The sequence below is a fragment of the Sapajus apella genome, unplaced genomic scaffold (genome assembly GCF_009761245.1).
Source record: "Sapajus apella isolate SASKATOON/1434 unplaced genomic scaffold, GSC_monkey_1.0 scaffold35, whole genome shotgun sequence".
NCBI classification, from domain to species: Eukaryota; Metazoa; Chordata; class Mammalia; order Primates; family Cebidae; genus Sapajus; species Sapajus apella.
In genome coordinates this window covers 774,309-794,998 of record NW_022436975.1, presented here as the reverse complement: position 1 = coordinate 794,998, position 20,690 = coordinate 774,309, and the positions used below count along the sequence as shown (strand labels likewise).

At 42.8% G+C, this 20,690-nt stretch overlaps 1 protein-coding gene across 4 annotated transcripts in view; it reads left to right on the top strand.

Annotated features, from left to right (window-relative positions):
• Positions 1 to 20,690, top strand: part of PRKDC (protein kinase, DNA-activated, catalytic subunit) — a 183,684-nt gene that overhangs the window by 9,703 nt on the left and 153,291 nt on the right. For 3 of the 4 annotated variants that reach the window (XM_032296353.1, XM_032296350.1, XM_032296349.1), the window contains exons 6-15: positions 172 to 284; positions 369 to 468; positions 10,587 to 10,642; positions 10,733 to 10,763; positions 11,239 to 11,396; positions 15,519 to 15,665; positions 17,113 to 17,277; positions 17,720 to 17,888; positions 18,540 to 18,589; positions 19,469 to 19,594. In XM_032296353.1, coding sequence (XP_032152244.1) covers positions 172 to 284; positions 369 to 468; positions 10,587 to 10,642; positions 10,733 to 10,763; positions 11,239 to 11,396; positions 15,519 to 15,665; positions 17,113 to 17,277; positions 17,720 to 17,888; positions 18,540 to 18,589; positions 19,469 to 19,594 — 1,115 coding nt within the window. The remainder of the gene's footprint in view (positions 1 to 171; positions 285 to 368; positions 469 to 10,586; positions 10,643 to 10,732; positions 10,764 to 11,238; positions 11,397 to 15,518; positions 15,666 to 17,112; positions 17,278 to 17,719; positions 17,889 to 18,539; positions 18,590 to 19,468; positions 19,595 to 20,690) is intronic. The other variant, XM_032296352.1, reaches the window with a different exon arrangement.

The window sequence follows — 20,690 nt, the reverse complement described above, 5'->3', positions numbered from 1 at the left end:
GCGCATTTGCATAAAACTTAATCAGGAAAGAATGCAATCCTAAAAGCTATGTGTTTTTATGTCCTAAAAATTTATTTTGAACTTAACACAATTTTATTTTGGTTATACATTTTGGTTTAACTTATTTAAATGTAGTTTGAGGCCTTCACTTGTCTAAATTTTTTTTTTCAGTTTTAGAAAAAGTATATGAGCTCTTGGGATTATTGGGTGAAGTTCATCCTAGTGAGATGATAAACAATGCAGAAAACCTGTTCCGTGCTTTTCTGGGTGAACTTAAGACCCAGGTATGATGAACTTTCTGATATTCTGCTTCCATTGACGTGGTTGTGTTTTTCTCTTGTGACAACTTCTTAAATCTTTCCTTTTAGATGACATCAGCAGTAAGAGAGCCCAAGCTACCTGTTGTGGCAGGCTGTTTGAAGGGGTTGTCCTCGCTTCTGTGCAACTTCACTAAGTCCATGGAAGAAGGTATTGCTTGGCTTCACTTGATTTTCTTTATTCAAAATCTGTAAGTGTAACAACAAATGCCTGGTTACTTCTTTGAACTCTTAAGCCAATAGTGAATTTATATACAGTAGTGGGAAATAATCCAGAGGGGCCTGTGTGCCTCCCCATTTCCCCTGGTGATGACGTCTTTCCCAGCTACAGCACAGCAGCATGGTGGATGTTAACATTGCTGTTGTCCACGGAGATTTGTCGGATCCCATCACTTTAACATCCACACATTTATGTATGTGTATTTAGTTCTGTGCAATTAAAAAAATTAAAAAAAAAAATTTTTTTTTGAGACAGTCTTGCTCTGTGACCTGGGCTGGAGTGCAGTGACACTTTCTCAGCTCACTGCAACCTCCACTTCCCAGGTTCAAGCAGTTCTTCACCTCAGCCTCCTGAGTAGCTGGTACTTACAGTCACACACCACCGCCCGGTTAATTTTTGTGTTTTGTTTTGTTTTATTTTTTTGAGACGGAGTCTCGCTCTGTCGCCCAGGCTGGAATGCAGTGGCTCGATCTCGGCTCACTGAAGCGTGTGCCTCCCAAGTTTAAGTGATCCTCCTGCCTCAGCCTCCCAAGTAGCTGGGATTACAGGCACCTGCCACCTTGCCTGTTCAGTTTTTTGTATTTTTAGTAGAGACAAAGTTTCACCATGTTGGTCAGGCTGGTCTTGAACTCCTGACCTCATGATCCGCCTGCCTCGGCCTTGCAAGTACTGGTATTAACCGACGTGAGCCACTGCACCTGACCAATTTTTGTATTTTTAGTAGAGATGGGGTTTCACTGTGTTGGCCAGCTGGTCTGAAACTCTTGGGCTCAAGTGATCTGCCCGGATTCACCCACCTAGGCCTCCCAAAGTTCTGGGATTACACATTTAAGCCACCACTCCCGACCCCTTTTAATATATATATTTATTGCTTTTCTTTTTTTTTTTTTTTTTGAGACAGAGGCTTGCTCTGTTGCCCAGGCTGGAGTGCAGTGGTGCAATCTCTGCTCACTGCAAGCTCCACCTCCTGGGTTCAAGCAATTCTCCTGCCTCAGCTTCCCGAGTAGCTAGGATTACGGGCATACACCAACACGCCTGGCTAATTTTTTGTATTTTTAGTAGAGATGGGGTTTCACCGTGTTAGCCAGGGTGGTCTCGAACTGCTAACCTTGTGATCTGCTCGCCTCAGCCTTTTTTTAAATAATTGAGACAGGGTGTCACTATGTTGCCCAGGCTGGTCTTGAACTCCTGGGCTCAAGTAATCTGCCCACCTCAAAGTGCTGGGATTATAGGCATGAGCCACCACACCCAGCGAGCTCTGCATAATTCTGTCACATGTGTATGTGCCATTGCAGTCAAGGTATTGAACGGATTTATTAGCACAAATGTCCCATGTGCTACTATATTAACAGCCATAGTTACGTCTTCTGCTGTTTTGGACCTCTAATCACCACTCAAATGGTTTTGTCATTTCAGAAATATTACAAGGATGGACTCATAGTATGTAGCTTTTTCTGTGTGGCTTATTTCACTTAGCATAGTATCTTTCAGGTTCGACCATATCCTGATGTGTCAGCATTGTCTTCTTTTTGAAGGCTGAATCGTATTCCTGTGTGTATATACTACATTTTGTTGATTCATTCATCCATGTATGGACACTCGGTTTGCTTCTACTTTTTGGTTATTCTCAGTGGTCTTGCCATGATCATTGTTGTACAGATGTCTGTTAGCAGTCCCTGCTTTTGGTTCTTTTGAATTGTGATTGTTGGATTACATGGTAACCTTAGCTTTAATTTTCTGAGGAATCGTATCATTTTTTCACAGTGGCCACAGCATTTTACATTCCCACCAGCAGTGCACAAGGGTTGCAGCTTCTCCACATCTTCACTGGCTTGTCATTTTCTGTTTTTTTGGTAATAGCCATCCTGATGCCTAATGGTTGTGAAGGGATGTCTCATGGTTTTGATTTGCATTTCCCTGATGATGAATGATGTTGATTGTGTACCTTTTCATGTACTTACTTGCTATTTGTGTGTCTGGAGAAACGTCTGTTCAGATCTTTTGCTCGCAATTTTTAGGTTAATTGGTTTTCTTTCTTTTTTTTTCTTTCATCTTTTATTTATTATTATTTTTTGAGACAGGTTCTTGCTCTCACCCAGGCTGAGTGCAGTGGCTCAGACATGGCTCACTGCAGCCTCAACTTCTTAGGCTCAAGGGATCCTCCCACATTAGCCTTCTGGGTAGCTGGGACCACAGGTGCACAACATCACACCCAGCTAATATTAAAAAATATTTTGTAGAGACAAGGTCTTGCCATGTTGCCGAGGCTGGTTTCCCAGTCTGGTTTCTAACTCCTGGGCTCAAGTGATTCTCCTGTCTTGGCCCCTCCCAGTGTACTAGGACAATAGGCGTCAGCCACTGTGCCTAGCCAGCTACCAGTTTCTTATCAGATACATGATGTATGATTTGCAAATATTTTCTGTCTCTCACTCTTCTTCTCTCCCCTCCCCAAGACAGGGTCTCACTCTGTTCCCTGGGCTGGAGCACAGTGATGGCTCTCTGTTTACCTCCACCTCCTGGGCTCAAGTGATCCCTCCACCTCAGTCTCTCAAGTAGCTGGGACAACAGGCATGTGCCACCAAAGATGGCTACGTTTTGTACTTTTTGAAGAGACGGGGTTTCCCCATGTTGCCGAGGCTGGTCTCCAAGTGATCCACCCACCTTGGCCTCCCAAAGTGCTGGGATTACAGGTGTGAGCCACTGCACCCAGCCCTTCTCTCATTTTTTGAGTTGACTTTTCACTGTGTTCTGTCCTTTGGTACACAAAAAGCTCTTGTTTTGCTGAAGTTGTTTTTTTTTTTTTTTTTTTTTGAGATGGAGTCTTGCTCTATTGCCCAGACTGGAATGCTATGGCATGGTGTCAGCTCACCACAACCTCCGCCTCCCGGGTTCAAGCGATTCTCTTGCCTCAGTCTCCTGAGTAGCTGGGATTACAGGTGCACGCTACCACGCCCAGTTAATTTTTGTATTTTTAGTAGAGCTGGGGTTTCACCATGTTGATCAGGCTGGTCTTGAACTCCTGACCTTATGATCTGCCCGCCCTGGCCTCCTAAAGTGCTAGGATTATAGGCGTGAGCCACTGCACCTGGCCCTTTCTTATTTTTTTTAAGAGATGGGGTCTCACCATATCTCCCAGGCTGGAGTACAGTGGCTACTCACAGACACAATCATTGCTCACTACAGGCTTGAACGCCTAGACTCAAGCAGTTCTCCTGCCTCAGCCTCCAAAGTAGCTGAGACTGTAGGCGCCAGCATGCCCAGCTCCTTTAATTTTTTGTAGAGACGGAGTCTCACTCTATTGCCCAGGCTGATATTGAACTCTTCTCATCAAGTGATCTTCCCACTTCAGTCTCTCAAAGCATTGGGATTGCAGGCATGAGCCGCCATACCTGGCCAATGAAATTCGTTTCTTTTTGAACAGACAAATATAATTTTTAATCCTAAAAGAATTTTAAGGGGTAGGAGGGGGAACTCCTTTGCTTTTCCTCATCACTTTTTCTTTTTTCTGAGACAGAGGTTTGCTCTTGTCATCCAGGCTGGAGTGCAACGGTACAATCTTGGCTCACTGCAACCTTTGCCTCCCGGGGTTGAAGTGATTCTTCTGTCTCAGCCTCCTGAGTAGCTGGGATTATAGGAATGTGCCACCATGCCCAGCTAATTTTTATATTTTTAGTAGGGTTGGGGTTTCACCATGTAGGCTGGTCTCGAACTCCTGACCTCAGGTGATCCACCTACTTCGGCCTCCCAAAGTGCTGGGATTAGAGGCATGACCCACCACCACTGGCCTCTTAACCTAACTTTATCTTCAGTAATTACCAAATGTTTGTACCTACTCTGTTTTTCTTCCATTAGGTTGAAACTTAAAAAATTGCTTATATCCAAAATTTTTTTTTTTGCCTGCAAAAATGGCAGTTTTGTTTTAAGCTAATGTTTCTACTCAGGCCTTCTTTGTTGCTTATCAAGATTGTTAGAGTAGCCCTGTGTGATTTTTCTTCCTGTCTTCTTTCTCCTCTCTCCTGTATCCTGTGGCTCCCACTTCCTCAGCTTCTTTTCAACCATCGCCCTTTTGGGAAGCATTTATGATTCCCCTGAGGTGAGCCATTTCCTCTGACCTCTGTACTCCCCTCTGTGACAGCACTTATGGTCATGTTTAATTCTGTCCCTTGACCCTGCTGGCAGGTGATGTTGTTTATTTGTCCTTATGTGTACTTGGCATATATAATGCAAGGAAAATAGTAGCACTTACTGTTTGTTAAGGACTATTCTAGACATGTTGCAAGGCAAGTTCCTGTAATGACTGCATGACAGGTAAAATATCTCTGTTGTATAGATTAGTAGACTTGTTTAAGTTAAGTAATTGCTCCAAGTCACGCAGTGACTTGTGTGGTTAGGAGAATAATGGCCCCCAGGGTGTTGCATCCTAGTTCCTGGTATGCTGCATAGCATAGCGGAATTAAGGTTGCTAATCAGCTGACCTTGAACTGGAGAGATGATCCTGGGTCATCCTCGTGGCCTTGGTGTGATCACAGGGTCCTTAAATGTGGAAGAGGAAAGCACAGAGGAGTCAGGAAAGGGATGTAGAAGGCGGCACAAGCCAAGGCATGGGGTCACCTCTCGAGGCTGGAAAAGCAAGAAAAGAGTTCTTCCCTAAGCCTCTCGGAAGGAGCACAGCCCTGCTGATGCCTTGAATTTAGCTCAGTGAGAATCATTACAGACTTTTCACCTCCAGAACTACAGATAATAAACCTGTATATGATTTTTTGAGACGGAGTTTTGCTCTTGTCCCCCAGGCTGGAGTGTATTGGCATGATCTCAGCTCACCGCAACCTCCCTCCCCCGGGTTCAAATGATGCTCCTGCCTCAGCCTCCCAAATAGCTGGGATTACAGGCATCAGCCACCATGCCTGGCTAATTTTGTATTTTTAGTAGAGACGGGGTTTCTCCTTATTGGTCAGGCTGGTCTTGAACTCCCATCCTCAGGTGATCTGCCTGCCTCAGCCTCCCAAAGTGCTGGGAATACAGGTGAGAGCCACTGTGCCTGGCCCCAAATCTGTATTGTTTTAAGCTATTTGTGGTAAGTTGTTATGACAACACTAGAAAATGAATTTGGCTAACAGGTGGCAAATCTGGGATTTATGCCTTGGACTGAGGCTAAAATTGATATATTTCTTTGATGCTACGATCATGTGACTTCAAGCACTAAATACTAATCCTAATAATTCATTCATACACATATAGAAGGTGCCCAGGAAATACAGAGTATATGTATGAGTTATAAAAATAATTATAAGGCCAGGCCCGGTGGCTCATGCCTGTAATCCCAGCACTTCGGGAGGCCTAGGTGTCCCAAAGACACTTAGGAAGCATCCTTAGGGTGGATCACAAGGTCAAGAGATTGAGACCATCCTGGCCAACATGGTGAAACCCCGTCTCTACTAAATATAAAATATCAGCTGGGTGTGGTGGTGTGCACCTATAGTCCCAGCTACTCGGGAGGCTGAGGCAGGAGAATCACTTGAATCCAAGAGGCGAAGGTCGCAGTGAGTGAAGATCATGCCACTGCACTCCAGCTTGGTGACAGAGCAAGTCTCTGTCTCAAAAAAAATAAACAAATTTAAAACTTTTATATATATAAAAAGAAATATATACGTATATATATATATATGTATATGTATATATATATATTTTTTTCCTCTCCCCCCCTTTTTTTTTTTTTTTGAGATAGAATCTCACTTTGTTATCCAGGCTATAGTGCAGTGCTGTGATCTGGTCTCACTGATCCTCAGCCTCCTGGGCTCAAAACAGTCCTCCCACTGTAGCTCTCCCCAAGTAGCTGGGGTCTACAGGTACATGCCACCATGCCCTGCTATTTTTTTTTTTCTTTTTGAGATTGAGTCTTACTCTGTCACCTAGGCTAGAGTGTGGTGGCGCAATCTTGGCTCGCTGCCACCTCTGCCTCTTGTGTGATTCTCATACCTCACCCTCCCAAGTAGCTGGGCTTATGCCAGGCTAGTTTTTGTGTTTTTAGTAGAGACAGTGTTTCACCATGTTGCCCAGGCTGGTCTTAAACTACTGAACTCAAGCGATTTACCTGCCTGAGTCTCCCAAAGTGCTGGAATTACAGGTATGACCCAGTGCACTTGGCCCCAGCTACCTGTTGTATTTTTTGTAGAGATGGGGTTTGCAGTGTCGGTTAGCTCCTGGGCTGAAGCAGTCCACCTGCCTCACCCTCCCAAAGGTGCTAGGATTACGGGCTTGAGGCACTGAGCCTGGCCATGGGTGCCATCTATCTAAAGAGTGAAGAACCTGATGTTAAACCAGTGATTGAAATCACCAGCTGGGCGCGGTGGCCCACGCCTGTAATCCCAGCACTTTGGGAGGCCGAGGCGGGTGGATCACAAGGTCAAGAGATCGAGACCATCCTGGTCAACATGGTGAAACCCCGTCTCTACTAAAAATACAAAACATTAAGCTGGGCATGGTGGCGCGTGCCTGTAGTCCCAGCTACTCAGGAGGCTGAGGCAGGAGAATTGCCTGAACCCAGCAGGCGGAGGTTGCAGTGAGCCGAGATCGCGCCATTGCACTCCAGCCTGGGTAACAAGAGTGAAACTCCGTCTCAAAAAAAAAAAAAAAAAAAAAAAAAAAAAAGAAATCACCAAATTCTTAAAATCATGAGCTCAGTCTAGTGGAGGAAACAGATGAACAAATAAACTAGCTCTGCTGATGCTGGGGTTCATCAATGCCCAGAGGTGGGGTGCAGTGAAGGGGAATGCCAGAATTTGGAAAGATGGAGCACACGGCCTCCTTGTGCTTTCTGTGGATGTAATGCAGAAACTGGTCAGAAGGAAGAGAGGGAGACAGCTGGGGAAGTGCAGAAAAAGCAGTCATTCTAGGCAGTGGTTGCTCAGCGCCCAGCCCTGTGCTTGGCCAGCCTCTGACCCTGTGCTTAGCCTGCGTGCTATAGTCTGAGAGTCTATTAGAGTTGGCGTGTATAGAGTGTGAAGGCCAGGTGAGATGGGCCAGGGTGAGATGGGAAGGACAAAGGGTTGGTGTGTGAGGGGCTTCTGAGCTGGGATCTCATTCCAGATGGAGTGGGAGCCAGGACTTTTCAAAAAGGAGTAGATGTGGGCCAAGAGATATTTCACAGGGCACTGCCTGACTGCTGTGGGGTATGGGCCATGAGTTAGTGTAGGAATGCGAGACTGTTCCTTAGTGAGGGACTGAGGGCTGTGCACTGACTCCTAAGCTGAATGGGGTGGGATAGACCAACTTTCTGGTAGAAACCTGGCCTTTGTGTTGGATGTGTTTAACTGGAGACACTTAGGAAGCATCCAGGCTTAGATGTCATGTGTGCGGTTGCATGCGTAACACGGGATTTTGCAGCAGAAGTCAGACCTCAGGCTATGCATTTGGAGGCCTTCAACGCATAGGTAGTATTTAAAGCTAGGAGTGTGAGCAAGCTAAGCAGGGGGCAAGAGCGCAGGACCAGGCAGAGGGTCGCAGGAGAGTGCTGAGGGGTGGTGCAGGGCTGCCTTGCCTCTGTTGGGGTCTGGGGAGGAGGCACCTGCAGTAAGTGGTGGGTTCAGCTCCACGAGAGCAGCATCTATTGAGCATTGGAGAAATGGGACCTCTAGGGTCAAGACCAGGAGGAAGTAGAGGCCATTTGTAGAAAACACTAGTTAGACAAATCTTTTTTTTTTTTTTGGAGACAGTTTCACTCTTGTTGCCCATGCTGGAGTGCAGTGGCGTGATCTTGGCTCACTGCAACCTCCACTTCCCGGGTTCAAGCGATTCTCCTGCCTCAGCCTCCCAAATAGCTGGGATTACAGATGCCCGCCACTACGCCCAGCTTATTTTTTGTATTTTTAGTAGAGATGGGGTTTCACCATGTTGGCCCGGCTGGTCTCCTGACCTCAGGTGATCCACCTGCCTTAGCCTCCCAGAGTGCTGGTGTTACAGGTATGAGCCACCATGCTCAGCCAACGCTAGGCAAATGTTATAATGGAAGAGAGCAAAGAAATGGGCTGTGGCTGATGGGAGATGTGGATGTAAGAGAGGGTTTTTTGTTGTTGTTTTTGAGACAGTCTTCCTGGAGTGCAGTGGCATGATCTTATCTCACTGCAGCCTCTGCCTCCCGGGTTCAAGCAATTCTCATGCCTCAGCCTCCTGAGTAGCTGGGATTACAGGCATGTACCACTACACCCAGCTAATTTTTTAATTTTTAGTAGAGATGGGGTTTCACTGTGTTGGCCAGGCTGGCTTTGAACTCTTGACCTTAGGCAATCTGCCTGCCTCAGCCTCCCAAAGTGTTGGTATTACAGGCATGAGTCACTGCACCTGGCCAAGAGAAGGTTTAAAAAAATAAAATTTGCACACCCATGTTGCTAGCAGCAAATCCACAGTAAGTCAAAGGGCAAGAACCCCCCCCCAAGTATTCATTAAGGGATAAATGGATAAACAAGATGGGGCACATATACACAAATAATGATGGAACGTTAATTCAGACATGAAAAGCCATGGAAGTCTGACACATGCTGCAACTTGGATGAACCTTGCGGATGGGATGCTAAGTAGAATAAGGCAGCCACGAGAAGCAAGCACTATATGATTCCACTCATACTAGGTACTTAGAGCAGCCAGATTCACACAGGAAAAGTGGAATAGAGGTTACAGGGCCTGGGGGTGGGGAAATGGGAGTTAGTGTTTGAGGGGCATAGCCCTTCTGTTATTGATGGTGAAAACATTTTGGTTATAGACAGTAGTGATGGTTACACAATAGTGTGAATATGTTTAGTGCTAATGAACTGTATCTGTACATATTGTTTAAATGATAAATATGTCTATTTTACCACATTGAAAACAACAGATAAAAGACCATGCTTGTACAGGGAGTGGGTCACTAGAGGGAGGGGCTGCAGGAGAGTGGATTGTGGAGGGCAGAGCCTAGGGAAGTGGGTCCTCTCTGAGTCCCCACACCCCAGACCCATTGTGTACTGTCAAGCACCCCGTGCACTTGTGTATGCACACTTGTGTTTATTAACATGATTACTTTCTATTTGAATGACCTTTTCCCCAACTAGTACCTATTCTTTGAGTCTCAGAACAAATGCTATCATGTCTGGAAAACCTTAATAGTATACTCAAAGTCAGAAGAAATCTGCTTGTCATGAATTCCAAAGTAGCTTTTTAAATGTCTTTTTTATGCCACCATCCTGCAACCATGTTGATGTTTCTCTGCTTTAAGCCCTCTCTGACTGCACTCTTTATCCAGCTCCTGTCACATCATCATCAGGGCTCTGTCTCAAATATGTCGGTCCTTGCAATAAAAGCAAACAGTTCTTGGGTCTCTGCTGACTGATTACAAGTCACTGTTAGAAGGGTAGAGAAATTAGTGATGAATAAAGCATGATTCTTCATAGCTACAATGAATAATCTGGTGTGAGACAGTTATGCAAATAACTGTGATGTCTGTCAGGCCAGGATTAGAGCCACATGCTATAGTTGTGTGCCTGTTTTTATCTTAACTTTTAGTTAATAAGTTTGCTGAGGTCAAAAGTCATATTTTATTCGTATTTGTCATTCTCATAATATCTTGGCAAGTACCTTTTTTTTCCTCTTTTCTTTTTTTTCTTTCTTACATGTACTGTGCGTTGAATAAATGCCTGGGTATATTGGGGAGAAATGGTATGTTTGGCCATGAGTAAGTTATTTTATTTAATCCTCTGAACTATCCTAAAAGAAAGGTATATACTGTCTCTAACGCAAGTAAGAAAATTGAGGCTCTGAGAGATTATTTAACAGAGCTTTTAAGTGATGAGTTGGTGTTTAAACCATGTCTTTGTTATCCCAGATTTTCTTTGTTTTTTCGCAGTCATAACTGTGCAGCAGTAATAACTTGGAACTTTCTAGCTGGATGGAATGATGAAAGATGTTACTCTTGAATTCACAAGAAACTAATAGGGTTAATATAGGTGTCAAGCTCTCTGTAAAGCGTGTCACGTGATACTGTTATTACTGTTTGTAACAAAGGCTTCTTGGTATTTCCCCAGATCCCCAGACTTCAAAGGAGATTTTTAATTTTGTTCTGAAGGCAATTCGTCCTCAGGTAGGATTAATATTACTATTAATATTACCCTAATGCCTTTGCAGTGCAGACTTTCAAATACTGATGGTGAATTTTTGTTTTCTAAAATAGATTGATCTGAAGAGATATGCCGTGCCCTCAGGTAGGATTCTGTATTTAATGAGGTATATTATCTTAGATTACTAAATTAACATCTCAGGTAAGCTTTTGCCTAAACTTTGAATGAAAGCAAATGTGATAACATCTGTGATGTTTCACACACAGTTATTTACAGGGAGGCTTTTGGTGACTTAGTAAGCTCTGGTTGAAATGGTGATACTCAGGTTATATGGTTGAAAGCATTTTATTTTAGGGTATCTTTCAGGGGATCCAGGCTGTTCGATTCTGCCTTTGTCTCAGTGAATCCTGATTCCACTTCTGATCCTTGTTTTGGGATTTGTCGGCTAAGTTGATTGTTGGCGTTAGAGCGCTGATGGGGATCCCTGGGTTACTGTAGTGTAACGGTACCAGATCTTCCTGAGCACAGTCTTGACTTTGACATATCCCTGCAGCTTTTTTGGTTTTCTGTTCTGCCTTATGTCCTCTGATTTTAAATATAATGGCTTTTGCATTTGCAGCTGGCTTGCGCTTATTTGCCCTGCACGCATCTCAGTTTAGCACCTGCCTTCTGGACAAGTACGTGTCTCTATTTGAAGTCCTGTTAAAGTGGTGTGCCCACACAAATGTAGAATTGAAAAAAGCTGCACAATCAGCCCTGGAATCCTTTCTGAAACAGGTACCACAAATTCAAATGTCATTTAACAGTATTTCTTTTACACACAGAATTAAATTCCAATTGTATGCATGCGTGTTTGAGAATAAATACAAGTTGATCCATTAGCTTCTGTAGTAATGAAAGCAGAAAACTGTTGATCAGCCAGCCTCATGGGAGGAAGACAGGCTGAAAGAGAGCTAGGGAGATACCAGATTTGATTAGGGCCTCAGAGCCCAGATTAAGACAAGTCTAATGGAGCGAAGACATGGTGGTAAGGAGGTGGTGGGAAGGGCTGGAGAGTGGGTGGAGGGCTGAGGGGAGCCCCATTTCCTGGGAGCTGTCACCAGGGGATACATAGATGCTTGTGTGTCAGCTTGAAAACTGGGAGTGCCCCTTTGCCCTTGTGGATTTTCCTCCTGGTTAGGAGGTGGTTACAGAATCTGGACCTGCGTACATGGAAGCTCATCTGGTCGGCTGAGGAGACTGTGATTGTAGTTCTGAGCGCTGGTCTCCAGGATGTCCTGGACGTCCAGAGGTGTCCACAGGGACTTGGCCACCAAGGAAATAGACTTCTGGGGTTGCTCTGAGGGAAAGGACTGGAGATTCATAACAAACGTTTTCTTTGGGGCATTTCCATACCTGGGTAAACAGTAGCTGAATTCACAGGCTATCCACATAAACTGTGTGAACAGTGTTGCAGTTGTGTTAGCCTTAGAGTCACAGCCGGAATGTGCAGAAGTTGAAGAGAGAGAGAGCACTGCCATCCTTTTTTCAGGACTGGGCCCACCTCCCAAGAAAACTTGGCCCCTGGCTCTGCTGCCTGTCCCTTTCGCCTCCTTAGCCTCCCTGCTGTACTTGGCCTTCCCATCCGGCTTGTGTTCTCCCTGAAGTCTTGGCTTTGAGATTGCCTCTTCTTGGTACTCATAAAACTACTGTTCTGCTTGACTTGCCTGGCCTTACTTGCTAAGGGAAATAAAAATTTGAGGAATTATTTTTTACTGATTCATATAATATGTTTGGATTTCATTAAGCATTTGCTGAAATAAACATCTTGAGAGAGAGAATTTCATGCTTTGTTAGCAAGGAGGCATGTCCGAGATGTGTACAGAGTGATCATCATCCCTGGTGGCACCCTTGGAGCCTTGTTCCCTAGCAATGCCTGCCTTTCCTAGTGCAGGGCTGGGTGGGGCGTGGGCTTGCAGAGAAACCCGTCACCCCTCCTTCCACTGCACTGGTTGTCTTTAATGGGCCACGCAGATACCTGTATTTCACATCCTTGCCAGAGACTTTTCAGTCTTCCACTCCTCTTCTTAACAAAAAAACATTGAGTAGATACTAGAATTTCACTGAGGAAATATATTCTACCTGCTAATCTCTACCTCGCGAGAAAGTCATTCGAGCTTGGAGAAGTTCAAGAGAACAGCCCTCAATGCTGCCCTCAAGGGCTGATGCCTGTTGCAAGTTTGGGAGTTTCGAAGATACCCTCACATTTGATATTCACAGCTATGGTTTATTACAGCTAAAGGGCCCAGATAAAAATCAACCAAAGGTAGCAGCAGCACATAGTGCAGAAACTAAGAAAGTATTGAACGTGGAGCTTTCCTGGTCCTTTTCCTGTGGAGTCAGGGCAGCGTTGCTTTCCCAGCATCTGTGTGCAACAGCACATGTGGAGTATTGACTGAGTGCTCCCCTGAACCTCTGTGTTTGGGGTTTCCCTTGGGGCCCCAGCATATAGGCATAGTAGGTTGGTGAGTCTCAGTTTCCAGGGATGCCATGTGACCCAAAGCCCCCATTCTGAATCATCTTACCAGGTATGACCAGCCCCACCCTGAGTCCCGTTGTTAGATCATTCCGTGTGACCTGGGGCCCCAAGCAAGGAGAGATACCTCCTTTCCCTCCTTCTGAAGAGGGAGTGAGGAGAGGAAGAAAGAGGACTTTACATAAAGGATACGTAATTTTTTGGCCTTAAGATTTTCCACTATGTTGAATATATTTTCCTCACAGTGACGTCTATATATATATATATATATATATATATATTTTTTTTTTTTTTTTTTTTTTTTTTTTGAGAGGGAGTCTGCTCTGTTGTCAGGCTGGAGTGCAGTAGCGCAGTCTTGGCTCACTGCAACTTCTGCCTCCTGCATTCAAGTGATTCTCTTGCCTTAGCCTCCTGAGTAGCTGGGATTACAGGCACCTGTCACAGCTCCTGGATATTTTTATTTTTTGGAGACGGAGTTTCACTCTTGTTACCCAGGCTGGAGTGCAATGGCGTGATCTCGGCTCACCGCAACCTCCGCCTCCTGGGTTCAGGCAATTCTCCTGCCTCAGCCTCCTGAGTAGCTGGGATTACAGGCACGTGCCACCATGCCCAGCTAATGTTTTGTATTTTTAGTAGAGACGGGGTTTCACCATGTTGACCAGGATGGTCTCGATCTCTTGACCTCGTGATCCACCTGCCTCTGCCTCCCAAAGTGCTGGGATTACAGGCTTGAGCCACCGCGCCTGGCCAATTTTTGTATTTTTAATAGAGACAGGGTTTCACCATGTTGGCCAGGATTAACTCAGGTGATCCACTTGCCTCGGCCTCCCAAACTGCTGGGATGACAGGTGTGAGCTTCTGTGCCCGGATATTACAGATGATAACATCTGTAATAATACAGATGTTATGTTAATTCATAACATCTGTATGATTATCAATGGCAATGTAATATACATACATATATCTATATCTATCTACCTACCTATATATATATATAATTTTTTTTTTTTTTGAGACAGAGCCTTGCTCTGTCTTCAGGTGCCAGGCTGGAGTGCAGTGGTGCAATCTCGGCTCACTGCAACCTCAGCTCACTGCAACCTCCGCCTCCCGGGTTCAAGCAATTCTCCTGCCTCAGCCTCCTGAGTAGCCGGGACTACATACGCACCACTACGCCCAGCTAATTTTTGTAGTTTTTTGGTAGAGATGGGGTTTCACTATGTTGGCCGGTATAGTCTCAATCTCTTGACCTCCTGATCTGCCCACCTAGGCCTCCCAAAGTGCTGGGATTACAGGCATGAGCCACCGAGCCTGGCCTGTAATATATGTATTTATGAGCCATAATGTTTTAATCTGTCCTCTGTCTGCTGTTCAATAGTTATTTTCAAGACTTTAAATGTTATATACAGAAAACAGTTGAATATAGATGCATTAGAAACACGCTTACTGAGAATACAATAATAGAAAATTAGCAGTGTTTAAGTGGTTACACATTATAGTATGTAATATTCCCTATTCTGTAATTAAGTAAAATGATGTTGTTTGTTTACTTGCTGAGAGACATTTGTGATGTGTTTTATGAAGAAGGAAATTATGAAAGAGTACATATGATGTTTTATTCTTCAAACACGAACAGGGAGCAAAGTTCCCAGAAGGTCACACGCTAAGACCTGTTGGCCTTAGGGGCACTGGGAAGTGTATGGGTAATTTAGCAATGGAAGGTGGATTTTTTTTTTTGTTCTTCCTTTGATGACTGTCTGGATTCCTTCCATTCTTATCCTGGACAGTCTTTGTGCTAAAATGGGGAATGCTCTTCGAATACCTGTGGTAGTTCCTGCATTTAGGCTCCTGCTTCTTGGTTTGGTAAATAATGATCTATTTGCTTCTCAGATGACATTTTCCCCTTGCATCACTTAATTTAAGCTTTATAGTTTGTTGCTTTTTTTTTTGGAAACTGAGATGCCTTGTCTTTCTGATTGTCCCGAACTCTATTTATTGATGATGTCTGAAGTCACTGATCCCCTGACAGTTCTCTTTCACCCTGTGGGTAACCGGTGAGTTCTAAAGACTGCTCTTTGCTTCATCAGAGAGCCTTAATTCAAAACCTGTTTTTTTTTTTTTTTTTTTTTTTTTGGTCAGACTTAGGCGTATCCTTGGTCTCTTAGTCCCTTTCTCTGGGAAAAACATCTCACTTAGCCTTATTTAAGACACTTCTGAACCTGATAGAGACTAAGGAAAATGGAAGCAAGGGTCTTTATGATTAAAAGCAATTATGTGTAATGGTAACAGTACATTAGTAGCATCCAAACAGTTCTAGTTTTTCCATGTTTGTATAGATTCCGTTGTTATTAAGTATTTCCAAAAAAATAAATAATATATATTTACAGGTTTCTTATATGGTGGCGAAAAATGCAGAAATGCATAAGAGTAAGCTGCAGTACTTTATGGAGCAGTTTTATGGAATCATCAGAAACATGGATTCAAACAACAAGGAGTTATCCATTGCTATCCGTGGATATGGACTTTTTGCAGGGGTATGTCTCATTAACTTATTTTGTTTTGTCTTGGTTTCACATGATTGTTTAAAGGAATCTAATTCATTGCATTTTGAGTAATATCTAATACTTGTAACAATACAGCAGGCCCTGTGAACTGCGCAGGTCCACTTATATGCAGGTATTTTTCAGCCATACATGGATAAAAAATACAGCCTGTGGCCTGGTGGGGTGGCTCACACCTGTAATCCTAGCACTTTGGGAGTCTGAGACAGGTAGATCACGAGGTCAAGAGTTCAAGACGAACCTGGCCAAGATGGTGAAACCCCATCTCTACTAAAAATAGAAAAGATTAGCTGGACGTGGTGGCACACGCCTGTAATCTCAGCTACTCGGGAGGCTAAGGTGGAGAATTGCTTAAACCCGAGAGGCAGAGGTTGCAGTAAGCCAAGATCGCTCCACTGTACTCCAGCCAGGGAAACAGAGTGAGACTCTGTCTCAAGAAAACAAAAATACAGTGTGTGCTGGATAGGAAACGTATATAGAAGGCCAACTTTTTGTATATGAGACTTCCATAGGGTGATTGTGGGACTTGAGTGCATGGATTTAGGTATACTGAGGAGGTCCACAACCAGTCCCTTCACCACATATTCTGAGAGTCACTATATTAGTGTGTTGTCTACTATGTACTAGAATTCTTTAGATGTGTTATCTTAAGTTTCCCTAACTCTCTTAGGAGCTGAGTATTACTGTTTTACAGATTAGCAAACTGAAACCCAGAGAAATTAGGAACCTTGTCAAGAGACTCACAGAATTGACAGAACCACGGCATAAGTCCGAGTCTGAAGAATAGAAACACCATGTCTCCCCTCTGTGTTATGCTGCTTCTTATTCTTAAAGTAAAATTGTAGTTGATTTCACTCAGTTTTAGAAAGAGTTCAAAAAAAAAATTTATATGACAGGAAGAGATATATTTAAGAATATTAGCTAGGTGTGGTGGCCCATACCTGTAATCTCACCACTTGGGGAGGCCACAGCAGGCACATTACCTGAGGTCAGGGATTTGAAACCACCCTAGCCAATGTGGTAAAACCCTGTCTCTACTAAAAATACAAAAATTGGCTGGGCGTGGTGGCACACACCTGTAATTCCAGCTACCAGGATTACAGGTGTGCGCCACCATGCCTGGCTAACTTTTGTGGGCTTTTTGTGTTTAGTAGAGACAAAGTTTCACCATGTTGGCCAGACTGGTACTTGAATTTATGACCTCATGATTTTCCTACCTAGGCCTCCCAAAGTGCTGGGATTATAGGCACAAGCCATCGCACCTGGCCAGATATCGTATTTTATTATCTGTATTTCTTCTTAAATAAAAAGCTTATTAAACTTGTGTTTATAATCACATGGCTTAACACATGATACCTTATTAAATATCATTATTTTGATCTTGAGATTGATGAAGTCTTCTGTTTTACCTTTTCTAAAGCCTTGCAAGGTTATAAATGCAAAAGATGTTGACATCATGTACATTGAGCTCATTCAGCGCTGCAAGCAGATGTTCCTCACCCAGACAGACATTGGTGATGACCGTGTTTATCAGATGCCAAGCTTCCTGCAGTCTATTGCAAGTGTCTTGCTGTACCTTGACACGGTAAGTGAAATAGTTAAACTGAGCACAGTTTTAAGTATTTAATCTTCATTTCTTCAAATCATTTGATGGAGTCATATGATACATTTAGTGTAGGCGTTGTTGTGAACAACATGACATAGCATTTTGTGGCAATAGAATTATTGTCATGAAACTTGATTTTTTGTTATCCAGAGCAAGAAAAAAAATTTCTCTTTCCATCTTTCTGAAAGATTCGGAATTGTTGCTTGGGATAGAATTGCACCTCAAGACAATTTTTACTCTGTGTGTGTGTTTTTATTAAGGCAATCACAGTAATAAATGTTAAGCTTAGCAGGTTAGATGACAGACCATGTTTTCTTTTAATAAGTATCTAATTCAGTTGTAATTACTTTCAATATTTGTATTATTCCTGTATTCTGTGATTCCCTCCTCTAACTCATAGTTTGCTGTTTATTTCTGGTAGGTTCCTGAGATATATACTCCAGTTCTGGAGCACCTCGTGGTGATGCAGATAGACAGTTTCCCACAGTACAGTCCAAAAATGCAGTTGGTGTGTTGCAGAGCCATAGTGAAGGTGTTTCTAGCCTTGGCAGCAAAAGGACCAGTTCTCAGGAATTGCATTAGTACTGTGGGTAAGTTTGTAATTTATTGTTTTTATGGGTAATGATGGATAATTGACACATTATTTGATATAGGTAAAGAGAATCTTGTTACCAAATTCTTTTGTATCTTTGATACAATGTCTGATGAACTAAATTTTGGTAGACCAAAATCTCTTCCTTTTTTCATCCTATTATGTCTGAATCTTAATAGTTTTTTTTTTTTTTTGAGACGGAGTTTCGCTCTTGTTACCCAGGCTGGAGTGCAATGGCGCGATCTCGGCTCACCGCAACCTCCGCCTCCTGGGTTCAGGCAATTCTCCTGCCTCAGCCTCCTGAGTAGCTGGGATTACAGGCACGCACCACCATGCCCAGCTAATTTTTTGTATTTTTAGTAGAGACGGGGTTTCACCATGTTGACCAGGATGGTCTCGATCTCTTGACCTCGTGATCCACCTGCCTCTGCCTCCCAAAGTGCTGGGATTACAGGCTTGAGCCACCGCGCCCGGCTTGAATCTTAATAGTTTTAAGTTTTAAAGTTATTAATGAACTTAGAAAATAAATTCAGAGGTAAAGTTGGGTTCCAAAATATAATGACTGTTGACTTTTTTCTTTTTTTAGTGTTTCATTGTATATTTTTCAGCGTTTCCTTCATTTTTGGTTTTTTGTTTTTTCCTTTTTCAGTGCATCAGGGGTTAATCAGAATATGTTCTAAACCAGTGGTCCTTCCAAAGGTAAATTCTGAATTTTAATGTTTGGAAAATTTATCTGTTATCACAGGAAGTTAGGAATGTTGCTGAGGTTTTCGAGTATAATTTTGCAGAAGTGGCCGTTCTTTTCTTTTAGCTATGCTTTACATTTTGAAAAGAACATAGTACCTCTATAATATTTTATTAGGTGCGCAGACACTTCTAAGGTATGAAACATCTTTAAGTATAACTTTAGGTTTTATACATTTTTTTAAAACAGAAATGTTTTCTCTCTTGAAACTCTAGGACAAAATGCAAGGGGAGGCATATCTTAATTCCCAGAAGTTATAGGATGTACAATGAGACTAAAGTTTGAAATATGTAAGAAAGCGAGATAAGGATTATAGCGCATTCAGTGGATATTGTATTGAAATACCTTGTTGGTGTATCACAGTTTTAGTCACAGAAGAATCACGTTGTTTTCAGCTTTTTATCTATTTATTTATGTTTTGAGGTAGAGTCTTGCTGTATCATCCAGGCTGGAGTGCAGTGGTGCGATCTCAGCTCACTGCAGTCTTCACCTCCGAGGTTCAAGTGATTCTCCTGCCTGAGCCTCCTGAATAGTTGGGATTACAAGTGCCCGTCAACATGCTCAGCTAATTTTTGTGTTTTCAGTACAGATGTTTCGCCATGTTGGCCAGGCTGGTCTCAAACTTTTGACCTCAGGTGATCTGCCCACTTGACTCCCAGAGTGCTGGGATTATAGGTGTGAGCCACCGCACCTAGCTTGTCTGTCTTCCTTAATTATATGGTCTCCTATGAGTGACAATTTAATCTAGAAAATTCTGAAGACCGGCATGTTCTGTCAGCAGTGCTGCTTCTGAGATCTGTCACTAAATATTGTCATGCTGTCTTCCTGGCCAGGGTGCTGAGTCTGAATCTGAAGACCACCGTGCTTCAGGGGAAGTCAGAACTGGCAAATGGAAGGTGCCCACATACAAAGACTATGTGGATCTCTTCAGACATCTCCTGAGCTCTGACCAGATAATGGTAACATTTACCATTTGAAAGCCTTAAATGTACCCTACTTTCTCTATTAGTCTCTGTAGTTTAGACACAAGAATTGTTTATTTCAGAATTATATTTTACTAACTTTCAAAAGTTAAAAACCGTGTACTTCAAATAATAAAAAATTAAAACTATGGATCAGGAAGTTAGAATGAGAGTAGAAATAAATGAAAGAAACAAAAATATAGAACTCCTTTAACGTAAATTAGTTACTGTAGCTGAGTCCTTATTTTAGCTTTAAGTAGCAGGATGGTACAGCTCATGCTAAGCTGTTCTTCCTCACAGGTCCAGCCTCCTAGGTAACAGAAAGTATTTTCATCAAGGAAGAGCTATTCTCTTTTTTAATTTGTTTGTGAAGATAAATCCAGTAAATGTAGTAGGTATAAAGAGGATTGGTGCATAGCTATTCTGTACATCACTTCGGATTAGAATAAGGCTTCTTGCTTAATACATTTCTCACAGACATTTCCTCAGTGTCTGCTTTAAGTCAGGTAGTGGCTAGTATTTTTGTACAGTTTAAGCATTAATAGCCTACGACAAGCAGTTTTTGTCAATATGTGATTCCTATCTTGTGAAAAATCTTAGGTGGTTTTAGTTTTTTTCTTACTGAAATAAAACACCAGTTGATAGTAAGTTTGCCAGTATTTATTTTTTACATGTGATGTTAGATATCTCTGTAAGTACTGTAAAATATGAGACTAAATATAGGCAGAGTAATTGTCCTATTTTGGAATGGTAAAATAGCTTCACTTTTAGAGAAATGACAGATTATACTTTTAAATCGATTCTGAGAGTCGATATATATATTTGTATGTATGCGTATATGTACATGTTTATTTTTATTCTATTTTTTTTTATTAAGATGGGGTTTCACCATTTTGGCCAGGCTGGTCTTTAACTCCTGACCTCAGGTGATCCACCTGCCACGGCCTCCGAAAGTGCTAGGATTACAGGCGTGAGCCACCGCACCTGGTCCATGTGCATGTTTATATATGTTTTCATATTTAGTTGTATATGCACATAGCCATACATATGTTCACAGACATAAAAGACATAGTGTCTATATATGCATATTATA